This window comes from Cupressus sempervirens, chromosome 9 (genome assembly GCF_028749045.1).
Source record: "Cupressus sempervirens isolate cs-2001-9-10 chromosome 9, ASM2874904v1, whole genome shotgun sequence".
NCBI classification, from domain to species: Eukaryota; Viridiplantae; Streptophyta; class Pinopsida; order Cupressales; family Cupressaceae; genus Cupressus; species Cupressus sempervirens.
Window position 1 is genome coordinate 321,108,431 of NC_143126.1, and position 12,668 is coordinate 321,121,098.

General features: G+C 35.6%; 1 protein-coding gene across 2 annotated transcripts in view; it reads left to right on the top strand.

The window, feature by feature from the left end:
* LOC149538660 (paramyosin-like protein) overlaps nt 1-12,668 on the top strand; it is a 263,507-nt gene that overhangs the window by 31,969 nt on the left and 218,870 nt on the right. For both annotated transcript variants that reach the window (XR_016356086.1, XM_089799989.1), the window contains exons 3-10: nt 6,131-6,208; nt 6,300-6,367; nt 6,496-6,570; nt 6,738-6,843; nt 6,968-7,044; nt 7,206-7,299; nt 7,388-7,504; nt 7,786-7,899. Coding sequence is in view for 1 of the 2 variants with exons in the window: in XM_089799989.1 (XP_089656115.1) it covers nt 6,131-6,208; nt 6,300-6,367; nt 6,496-6,570; nt 6,738-6,843; nt 6,968-7,044; nt 7,206-7,299; nt 7,388-7,504; nt 7,786-7,899 (729 nt within the window). In the remaining variant the exon portion in view is untranslated. The remainder of the gene's footprint in view (nt 1-6,130; nt 6,209-6,299; nt 6,368-6,495; nt 6,571-6,737; nt 6,844-6,967; nt 7,045-7,205; nt 7,300-7,387; nt 7,505-7,785; nt 7,900-12,668) is intronic.

Genomic DNA, 12,668 nt, shown 5'->3' on the forward strand with positions numbered 1-12,668 from the left:
GTACATGAGGGCTTGGTGGTCCATATAAAAAGTGGATGGCATCGCCAATAAGTAGTGCCTGAATTTTTGGACAGAATAGACCATTCCAAGGGCCTACCATTCGGAAGTGCTATAATTCTTCTCCATATTCGACAGCAACCTACTTGCGAAATATATTGGGTGATCTAGTCCGTGGGCTCCTTCCTGAGCCAAGATGGCCCCAATGGCATAATTTGAGGCATTGACGTGCACATGAATTTCTTTATCCCGATTAGGGAATGCCAGAATATGAGCACCCAACAACCTTGATTTCAGTTCCTCAAAGGCTTCTCCTTGTTCCTTCTCCTAGACATACGGCTCCGCCTTCCTCGTGAACTTGTCCAACGAAAATGAGATTTGTGCAAAGTTCTTGATGAACCGATGGTAATAGCCAATGTGGTTGAGGAAGGATTTGAAGCCAATCACATCTGTGGGGGCCTTCATCTCTACTATCACCCGCACTTTATCGGGATCTTTTTTCAGTCCTGCCTGACATACTATGTGCGTGAGCAACTTCCCTTGTGGCACCATAAACCGACACTTCTTTGGGTTAAGTGCCAGATGAGCTCGACGACAACATTTCATACATTCTCCTAAGGTGGCAATATGCTTGTCGTTCCTGCTAAATATGGACTAGTCGTCGAGGAATGCTTTAAAGTTTCCCGTGGACATCTTGACGAAGATGTGTAGAATGATGTGGTGGAAGGTCGTTGGTGCATTACAAAGCCCGAAGTGCATTCTATTGTATGCATATACGTCATCCTCCAATACGAAGGTTGTTTTTAATTTGTCTTCATCTGCAATGGATATCTGGTTATATCTGGAAAACGCATCCATAAACGAATAAATCTCATGGCCCGCTACTTCCTCCAGGATGCTATCAGTGAACGAAATGTGAAATGGGTCCTTAGTAGTTACTGCATTATGACATCAGAAATCCACACATATGTGGATCTGGTTTGCTTCCTTCTTTAAGAAGATCACAATTGATGAGACCCACTCACTCGTCTCCACTTGAAAGATAATACCTACCTCCAACATCCAATCAATTTCAGGTTCTACCCTTGCAACATAATTCTTGTTCATCCTATATGTCCTTTTCCACACAGGTTGGGCTCCAGGAACTAGAGGAATTCAGTGTACGCATAACTCTGGAGGAACACCCTTCAAATCCTTGTAGGTCTAGGCAAAACGACGTCTTTGTACTCCATAAAGATTTTGAACGCCGTTGTCTTTAGTACTAGATTCTAGTCATCCCCCATTAGGATAATTTTTGAGTTCTCCTTGTCTCTGAGACTTATCTCCTTTAGCTTCACCTCCTTGTATCTTATTTGTTCATCTTTGTAGAACTGATGGGTGGGACTCTACTCGACTTGTGCCTCACCTTTCTTATATTCTTTGAATTCTTGAGGAAACTCGTTCGGATCTTCCTTGATTTTGATCACATTACATGACGGAGGGAATAGTTCGTAATCACTCATTTGCCAATGGAATAGGCCATCTAGAGAATTTGTATCATCCTCCAACTCTAATACTCCATCATTGGGGTCCATACTCCTCTTCCCTTTGTCTCCTCCGTCATTAGATTTTGAATCTAAGGATGCCATTTCCTTTCCAACCAAATGCGATTTGAGATCCATCACAAGCTTTCTTCCCCCCCTTGAGTGACAAGATATTTTTCTTCCAATTAGGATTTTCCTTAGCCATTTCCAGCCACCCTTTCCCGAGGATGGAGCCATTTTTCTTCCGCTTGAGAGGGATTACGACGAAGTCCAATGAGAAGGGTTGTGCCCTGGTTGTTAATGTTCCAAGCGGTTTGATGCCATGTTGGTTAGGGCCCAATAAGTTGAAGGTTGGGGGCCAGATCGTCGTCTTGCCCAGGCTCTTCCAAGTTTCTTCAGGTAGGACATTTAGCCCTGACCCACTGTCAACAATTGTGTTTGTTAGCACGGTGCCCAAAATACCCATTTCCACTACTGTCGGGTTTTGTCCGCTGTTGACAGTAAGTATCATCAAGTTCGTTGCAAAACCGCTATGAACCTTCGTCCGTCCCAATGTACTCATTGAGATGGTTGGGCTTTTGAACAAGGCTGCTTTTAAATGAGGCATTGTTCCAATAGGTCCTGGACTTTCACCGGTATCTCCAATTGTATCATTTGCCTCAATATATTTTGTTCTGCGATGGCTTGACTAGAAGAATTGGGGGTATTCTTTAAGTCCCTTCTCAATCTCGGCCTTCACCTTGAGCACTCGTTGTTTCTTATTACGAGGGTCAGGATACATGGCCTTCTTTGCTTGTGCTCATGTAATTTCCAGGATCTCTTCGTTCGTATTTCGTGTTTCCATATCAATGAGATTACAAATAGGCTTTGGGTAGTTGGCCTCCTCATGGTCTCCTAGTCCACACCACTTACATAGTTTCTGTGGATTTTCCTCCTTCTGGCAATCCTAGTCAAAGTGTCCCCACTGGTTGCAATTTTTTAAATTGTATCATTGGCCTTCCTTTTGCATCATACTGTATCCGTGGGCGGTTGTTGTTATTGTTATTTCCTTTGCCCCCTCTTTGGTTATTTCCATAGCTGCTAGATGTTGCAGTATTATTATTATTTTGTTGGCCGCTGGTTCTAGATGTGGAAGGTTGCTCCTGTGTGAACAACACATGTTGGTTTCTGATCCTTAGATTATAGGGACATTCTTTGGTGGAATGTCCCGCAATCTGGCGATTGTCACAAAAAGATTTCTTCGAGCATGACCCTTTCGTGTGCCTAACTTCCTTGCAGTCCGTACACTACACCTCATCTTGCTTGGTTTTACTCAATCCTCCTTTTGTTTCCTTAAGTTCCTTCATCATCCTCTGAAGGTCTTTTTGTAGGGCATGCACTTTCTTACTTGATTCTTCCTCACTACTTTCCTCGAGGACTCATCGTTTGAGGACTTAATTATCTTTGAAGTCTTATATTCACTTTCGAGGTGCATTGCATGGTTATATGCATTTTCATATGATGTTGGTGGTATGATCATCTTCTTCTAGAGGGAAGTTCTTAGTCCTTCGATGAACCATTGCTTCTTCAGTTCATCGGTTGGGGCAGATCCCATTTTCCCCATTAATTCCTTTAGTCATTGCTGGTAGGCTCTGGTAGACTCGTTCTTCCCTTGTTTTGTGTTGTAAATTTCGACAAGGATCTCGTTGTCATCCCTTAGTAGTTTGAATTCCATTTGGAATGCTTTCTTCATGTCCGCCCATGTTATCAAACCAACTTTGTTCACATCGGAATACTAGTCAATGGCTCCTTCCCTTAATGTGGCAGGAAATTGTTTGATCCAATCGTCCTCATCGGTGACACCATTAGCAGTCCAAATTGTTTCACATGTACGATAGTACAGTACCATGTCCTCTTTTGCTTGGCCTATAAACTTGGGCAGTTTTTGTTTGTTCCCAGCCATGACTGCTGGTTGTGCCACTCGTATTACCAGTGGCCCTATCGACTGTGTCAGTGCGTTACACTGCACACTTGCATTACATTGCCTTGTGATAGGTTCGAAAAAGAGGTTCATTCAACTATCAAATTGTACTCATTCCTATGGTGCGTGAGGAACAAAGTGGTCACCTCGCACTCGTGCTCCTTGGGCATGTGGATTTGCACTGGTTCCTTCTTTACTTCTGTCCAGATTCTCTACCAATGGTGTACGAAAAATTAGAAAATCTTCCCTTGTTTCCTCAATTAGATTGAACCTTTTTCGTCTCTCTTTGAGTAAATCCTCTGTACTTATCGAATGCGGACAATTAGGCAAACTGTGCTCTCTGTTTAGTGCACCTCCTGTGGCACTGTGGTCACCCTTGATGACCCCATCGTATCCGTCAACAAGTTTCTTGAGCCTTTTTTGTTGTTCGACTTGTGTGAGGATCAATGCCTGATGTGCGGTGGGGACATCATCATTATTCTCTTCTCTTCTATTTCTATTCTTATTCAATTGATTTGGTATCAATTCTTAAAAATACATTATAAATAACAAGAACACTTTTATTTATATATAGTCTTCGTACATCATCATGGGTTGTCTATGTGACTGTTACAGAGTTTCAGTGTTCTTTTCACACACACTCCATTTACATTCCCACGGCCAAAGGCTCATGGGTTAGACCTTTGGCAGTTTTCATCATGATCCTTCGATTCGTGACGGTTACGTTCCAAAAAGTTCCTGATAGTTTGTTTCCTACGCTGTTCTCTCTTTGCTTCCTCCCTTTGCCTTGCCTATGCCAAGAGCTTTTGTGCAACTAGTCGAGGGAACTGATGCAACAATCGGTTTTTCGCTGGACTCACATTCAACACATCCCAAATCATATCCTCTGGAACTTGTTCATGTGTGACTTCTCTTCGTATGAAAGTTTCAATAATCGCTCAGGAACAAAATGTGGAAATTTGCCGTTAGTTCATACTCCCCTTTGTACAACTCAGTCACTTCGCTGTTGTTAGTCCTTACAGTCTCCGAGATTAGTATTCCCATTTATTTTGTTCTTTATATGCCATTGTTTTTGTCACTTAAGGGTTTTACCCTTCTTTCTCCACCTTTCTCTCCACTCTTTTCCTATATAAAGGAGGGAGCTCATTGTAAGCAATTTTGGCAAGGCAAGAAAATGTTGCCAGTTTGTCTATACACTCTAAGACTTTGAGCTTAGATGTAAAACTGAATTTATTTCAATAAAAGAGGCAGCTTGTTTTGAGACTTTGTGCCAATCCAACCTATTATGTGATGACATCTTCTTGAATCGATTGTGAGTTTTAATACTTTTTTCAAAAGGGATTCGAATTCAATCTTGCAGACTTCAAGTTGCCTATTGCATTCAGAGCCAATTTGAACTTTTGAAGACTTTAGTGCTGTAGGAGGAAAAATTGTTATAGTTGGTAGTAGCTGCAATTACTTAGAACTGAAGACATTGAGCTTCAGTTATAGATATGTTTATTAAGTTGAAAGTGTCTAGTAGGAGACTTTGTGTCTTACGAGTTATTCTACTTGAATCCTAATTCGAGATAATCACATGAGACTTTGGTTTCTTGTACTTATTCCACAAAATATAAAAACTAAATTGCTGTCTCTATTGTTCTTGTTGGACTAACCACCAATGTTCCCTTTTGAGATTCGTGACATGGCTTAACCGTCTTCTGTGTTCTATAAGTAGTGATTGTATCGGGCATTGATAGGTCGATCTTTTGTTTCAACTGAAACTCTAGCTTGTTACAAGTGGTATTAGAGCTTTGTCATATGTTCGAGTCTCCTCGTGCAACGTTGAGGGGGGGATTGTTAGATTAACTGCCAATGTTCCCCTTCGAGATTCGTGACATGGCTTAACCACTTCCTGTGTTCTATGAGTCTAGGGGTTATATTAGGCATTGATAGATGAATCTTTTGCTGCAACAAATACTCTAGTTTGTAACAGTTCTTATGTCAATTCCAAGGTCACCAGTATATTTGTAGCAATAAAGCACTTTTTGTTAAGTTGGAAAGTTGTAGTTGTATGCAAATTATTCCTGAAAAAAGAGGAATTGATTAAGAGAACTGCCCTTTTTGTAATTTCAGTTAAGTTCTTGTTGAAGCCACCTACGGCACGAAGAGAGCCTCCCCTATTGCTGAGAGGAGAGAGAAATCTCATGAGATGTTGCCTAAAGTCACAATTTTGTAAGTTGTGGTCATAGTGACTTACAATTTTTTTACCCAACGAGTAGATAGTGATATAAGTTAGATTAAGACTAGAATAAGGTAGTTACATAAAGTCTTCTTAGTTTTAGTAACAATGGATCTAGCTTTTAACACATTAATGTTTATTAGATTTCTTTATAATGACAGTTTTTCCTAAATTCTTGTTATATACGCATTATTCCCTTATCTATTGAGGTTGTGATAACAATCATATAGGCATCCATCAGAAATTGGAAGAAGCAAAAGTTATTTAAGTTGATGGTTAAAACACAGAGACATAAATGCAAGTGAATTCTATTATTTTCCTATCTTAATCACTAATTAAAGCTCTTAAAATTTAATCAACTTTATGCCATCTTTTCTTATGCTTTCTCTGTTAGATATATGATATTGTTTTTATTGTTTCATGTCTCAGTTACGAAGATTTTCACATATGCAATTCGAAAAGCATTATCAGTTACCTACAGAAATTGCTTCTAAACAAGCATTGCAGGTACTTGTACAAGTTGCTGTAGGGATGAAAAATGAATGTTTACATAAATGAGAACTTCGAATTTGGCAGCTTCATCCACATTTTTTGACAGGAAAGAATCAAGGGACTTAGTAGCATGACAGTATCACAGCAGCCCAAGCGGCTTTATCGGCGATCAAGGTACTTTTGATGTCTGTTTGCAGGTTGTTCCATGAGCCTTGCATAAGAAATGACTCCCATTGGTAATAAAATAGTTTCAGGTATTGTTTCTATCTGTGCTTTTATGTTGACCATGGGGGTCACTGCAGAACTGCTACTGTTGATCAAGACCCAGCTGACAGTGTCCGCTGCACGCTGCTGGAATATGGATTCGATATTAACAGGTCTGGATTATAATACATTTTTTAAAATTTTTTTTCCTATTTTATAGATGAAAGTGATGGTTTATGATTTTGTTTTTCTGTAATATTTTGTAAACACTGCATTTGAACTAAATTCTGTTGCTTCTGTCAAGATATTAAAGAAATAGAGAACTTATTATTGTGAACAGGTCTGTTTACCAAGGTGTTCAGAAGGATACCTCAATTTCATATGGTCCAACTTCCGTTGGAATTCACAATTCTCAAAAAGAAGAAGAAAAGAGTACAGGGAGACCTGTAAATCTAATGCCCGCTATATTTCTAATTCTCTTTTCCTACTCTGGGATCTGAACCCATATAGTAGCACAGAATGGTATATTTGTTAATACAATCTACATCATTTGACATCTTTTGATCTCAGGGTTCTCACTTTTCAAATTCCATAACATCAGATTTTGTATTTTCAGTAGATGACGGCTTCATCTTTAATTCAAAAGTGTGAGATTCTCTGTTAATACTTTTTACCTTAACTGCAGTTTTCCTGTGATCTTTTTGTAATTGCTGTTCATTGTTCTTCAAAGTTATAATAAGATTTAACCATAAATATAGGAAGGGTCAAAGTTCATGCACCTTATGATAGACAATTTTATGGAAAACAGTCGCCAGCTTTTTGATTTAGGTGGAGAAGAGATTCAAAATGCAAGCTCAAATTATAAACTTAGTCGTGATAATCAAGTGACTTGGAAGCAAAAGGTACCAGTTTTTAAACTCTAGTCATGCAGACTGGTGAACAGAGCATCAGAAAATTCTGGAGAAGTTCTGACATACTTTCTCACTTCAGGCTGCTGCTCTTCTAAAGAATGTTGAGAAACAGGAAAAATCTATAGACAAATATAAGGGTGAATTGAATATCACTAAAAGTTCATTAGAGACACTGCATCAGAGCATGAAGGAACAGGTTGGTGTTATCTTTATTTTCCATCTTTTAGATCAGATCGTATCAAATTTTATTTTCTTTCTTTTCTTCTGATGTGCCATTTTCTAGTGTCAAGGCAAGCTATTTATTTTCTGTCACTGACTTTTATTCTTTGTAAAAGTCATTTTTGACTAAAACAAAATGTCCTAATGCCAAATAATCTTTTGCTGTCTCAGTAGTTTTCCCTCTTTATCGATACTTTACTTTGGTAAATGTTCTCCTGCATTATACTTGTTTCTGATAAAATTGTTTGTATGTTTCAGGATCATAAGTTTGGACAGGTAAAAACTGAATTGGATCATCTGAATGAAAAGGTTGAATTGGGAGGTGCTACTTCTATTGTAGAGACACTGGTATCTCTGTTGCATAAATTGAAGGTGGATCTTTATACTTAGAAATTTTGTACAAGCTGTCTAGAAATATTTCAATGCATTACCTGTAGGCTGCATGTATATAGCTCAGAGAAATATTTTAGTTCTTGGTAAAGCTTTTCTCTTCCAAACTTGAAAAATACAATCAGTGTTTATGGGTCCTCAAAACACGTATTCTATTCATTGTAAATATTTACATTGGTAGTCCCTTTGCATTTCTTGTCTGTTGATTTTAATTGTACTGCCTGATTGCAGGTTATTGGCAGTTTTTACTCAACTATTTGTTGTTGCTTTGATTTAACATTTCATAGAGCCACATGGTTTCTTACTAACAGGAGCTTATATTTGATTTTTGATGATTATTATTATATAAGGAGGACTAGCTATTGTAAGTGCAAAATCCTTTTAAGGATATAAAATATACATCATAAATATCTTCATGTAGGCGGTATTTTTTAATGCATCAAATCATGTATGATTTATCACGATTCAGCTGTTTTGACCCAAGTCAATCTTCATTGACCCATATTATATGAGTATTAGCTTACAAGAGTTCATTTCCAATGAGCAAGGATGCCCTACTTAGCATAAATATCTGAGCAACCTTCTTAGAAATCTCGATTGTTATTGCGTCAACTTTAATGGAGTGACTAAAGGTGACCCTTGTTAGTACTATTGGAGGATATCTCTAGGATGGAGGAAACATTACATGTTGTATTTTTAAATTATAGGTCTAAGCGCCAGTCTAAGACCATAGCAGTGCTCAAAGGCATGCATTCAAGCTTAGTCATAGGGTTTGTTGAATTTTCAGCTTGAGGTTCGAAATTCGGCGAATCTGTAAAAATTGAAAAGAATTCATTTCAATTCATCATTAAATTCGTATGAAGTTGTTTTGGGGTTTTTGGGCAAAAAAAGCTTCTAAAACAATGCCCTTCACCTACGTATATGAAGCTTGGTTAGGGCAAAAATGATTGTCTGAATATTACGGTGTTGTTGAATATTGTCTGTTGGAGGGTCGTGTCTGATGGCATTTGTCTACTCCAGCCTCCTGCTGTTCTACTACTCCATTTCTGTTTGCGTTTTCTTTACTCTTTGTCTGCTCCATTCGCTCCCTATTTACAGATCCTGTGTCATCCGCGACGGCCATTTGTGCCCGACAGTCTCGGTTCAATAACATTTGTATTTATTTATTGAGGTTGGAAAGTTTAATAATATTATAATAATCATTGTTATTTTTGTTATTATGTTTTAATATTATATAGATTATGATAATAAATACCCAAAAAAAAAGATTATGATAATAAATATTATGTTTATTATTTCTGTATTACCAGTAAAACATTTGTATCTGTATGTATTTTATGTACAAAAACATTTATATTTTGTGTATAATTTATGCATATTTATTAGCAATAAGATATTAATATTTTGTATGTTTATTTATGATTATTAATTAATTTATTATTACAATATTATTTTTTTTATTTTGTAATATTCACAATTTTATTTTATTAGTAAAGATTAGATAAATATATTATTATTCTTGACCATGCTTAGTTATGAAGTTTTTATTCATCTATTTCTGTACTTATTAGATAGCTGGTTGTATTAGCTGCTTGTTTCTTATTATCTAATATGGTTTTTGTTGGAACTTAGAGCCCAAAAATCAATAATGATCAACATCAACAAGAATAGAGCTCAAAACTGAAACAATGAACACCAGAAATATCCTGGGAAAACCCTTCGAGAATGAAGGGAAAAACCCAGCCACAGAACAAAAATATCTCTTTATTGATAATGAAATGTTCAAGAGTACAATATCCTTTGCATGATGCAAATATATAACAATAGGAGAGACTCTTCACATGATAACCGAAAGGTCTCTTGAGATTCCTATAACTCCTATAATTTATAATAACTCTTCAAATATTCATGCCTCAATGCATGTGAATGACACATGTCATTACATTCAATATTACAATTTAAATATAAGTGTCCTTTTCAGCTGAACGTAACAATAACGGTTATAACGTTCATATTTCCAGAGATAAAGATCTCTATTGCAGCTACCATCTTCAACACTCCCTCTTAGCGAGAGAGCTCTTTAGCTGAAAAATCACACAAGACTGCAACCAAAATGTTAATGATGAAATCTTATCCCATATATCCTATAAGATTCACGAATAACAATCAATCACATTCATGGAATCGCTCAACATGAAACCTTGTAACATTTAATCACATTCATGGAATCTCTCAACATGAAAAACCTGTAAAAATTAATCACATTCATGGAATCACTCAACATGAAAACCTGTAACAATCAATCACATTCATGGAATCACTCAACATGAAAAGATTTGCAAGACTCACAACTAAGCCTTTGTTCACGGACTTTCTCAATGTGAATTGTCATGGAATCTCTCAACATGACATTCAACTCCCATCATGGAATCTCTCAATGTGATGACATCATGGACTCTCTCAACATGATGTTCACTATTGCATAGTGAAAGAGTTATCATAGCTGATCTTACAATCTCATTTTATTCACACAAGAATAGAAATAGGCATAATAAAAGCAAGACTTGGTTCCATTTAAGTCTTAGATTTTACAGATACCACACACATCACAATCATAAATAAGAATGAAAGAGATTTATTAAGCACTCCCTCTTAATTATGAAGCCTCCCTCTGAAGCTAAAATCTCCCTTCAAAGTTCAACATCTCCCTCTGGAGCTATAATCCTTATCTTATTGCATTCTGCAGCCAAGAGAGATTATTAAAATCAACTATCAATGCTAAAAAAATCTCTTTCAAGCAATATAACCATAAATACTCACATCTTTGTGGTCTAATCTCACACATACCAAAGAGATTTAGAATAATACTTATAAATCTCATCGCATCAAAATAACTATAAGAATATAATATTAATATTGTCATGCCCAAAAAAAAAAAAATGAGGGCAAAACACACACACAACTTTTTTTTTTTGAATGATATCAACAGTTGTTATGATATTACATTAATTTTACCGCAATACATCTAAAATAATTGAATGACCATTGAAATGGGCGCGGGTATAATTAACTAAAAAAATTAAATCAACGATCTAATTAAAATAAGTGTCACATCTAACCATACACATAAATATACTTTAATTAACTTCACTCTAATCTCCATTTTATTTAAATCTATAATGCTATTAAAATTAAGCATTTCTAAAGATATAAACAATATAAATTGCACTTAAATTGAATACCATTGAATAATTCAACTATCTTAAATTTAAAACTTAACACAATAAAACATACTGACACTAATTATACTTAATAAAACTAAATACATTTATAAATTTAAGAATTATTCTAAGTTAACGATGACATTAATAATATAACGAAAATTGAATAAATTAAAATCTAAACTAGATTTCATTAGTAAAATCTTACTGACCTAAACTAAACTACTAAATATATTTTAAAATTTAAAACAAATAACAACTAAACAAACTTAATTAATAACTAACTTTTAAACCAAAACTTTAAAATAACAAAACAAACTAACCTAAAAATGTAACTGACATTTTAACTTAAATCTAAAATTAACTAAATTTAATAAAATCTAACTACAAAGAATATAAATTAACCACTCACTAATCTAAACTAAAACTAATATTTAAAAAGGACACAATAATTAAATTATAAGCAACAATTAATCCAACTAATTAATGACTAACTATCATTCACTAATTTTAAAACTATCTTAAAACTAGACTTGTCTTAACTTATAAACCTAAATGCTACCCACTATACTAAAACTAATCCTAACATAAACTAATCTAAACTCATTAACATTAATAACTAAAAAGATATCTAAACTCAATAATAAAAACTAACCACAACAAAGAAGAAAACTAAAAAAAAAAAAAAACTAAATCTAGCATTTACCATACTACCCTAATCTACTTTCTAACTTATCCCTACACCCCCTTCACCAAAATCCCCTCAAAACTACTATGCATTACCAAGCGCTTTCCAAACTTGGGGCGCATTCCCAAACTTCCCCACGTGGTCCCAGGGTCTACAAAACACATCCCAAGCAGATTTGGCCCAGGGTATGTGGGCGGTGCAAGGACAAGACAAAAAGAAGAGCGCCTCCTACCATGGAAAAAGGTAATAATGAAGTTTGACTTCATGCAAAACTTAGACAACCACTTGCCTCAAACCCAGCATCGACCAGAGTGATAAACATGGCAGGGTAATGTCATCACATCATGATGACACTTTGCAAATCAACGCCTAGGAAAGAGGGGGGAACTTAAAGTATAAAAAATTTTCTTGGTGAGAAGAAGGATAAGAAGTAAAGGGATTAGGAAAAGATATTTGAATTATTATTATTTATGTATTATATATATGTATTTTTTAAAAAAAAATTAATTCTTATTTTTGTTTATTCAAAAGCATAGTTAAGAGAATCTTTAAAGATTCTCTGTTGCAAGGAAAGGATAAAACATTCCTCTATACAAAATCCAGAGGCCTTTTTTTGAGTCTAGGATAGATTTTTTTTTTGAAAGGTCTTTATTTTTGCTAAGTATAGATTTCAAGTTGATATATTACCAAGAGGGAATATTTATTTATTTGTAAATTTAATAGGACTTCTTGCAACTAAATAACCCAAGAGGTTTAATTGTCCATTTAAATCACAATGCAAGAATTGAATTAATTCCAACAATCACTAAAACTGAACCTTCATTCATAATAGAATTTTCGTT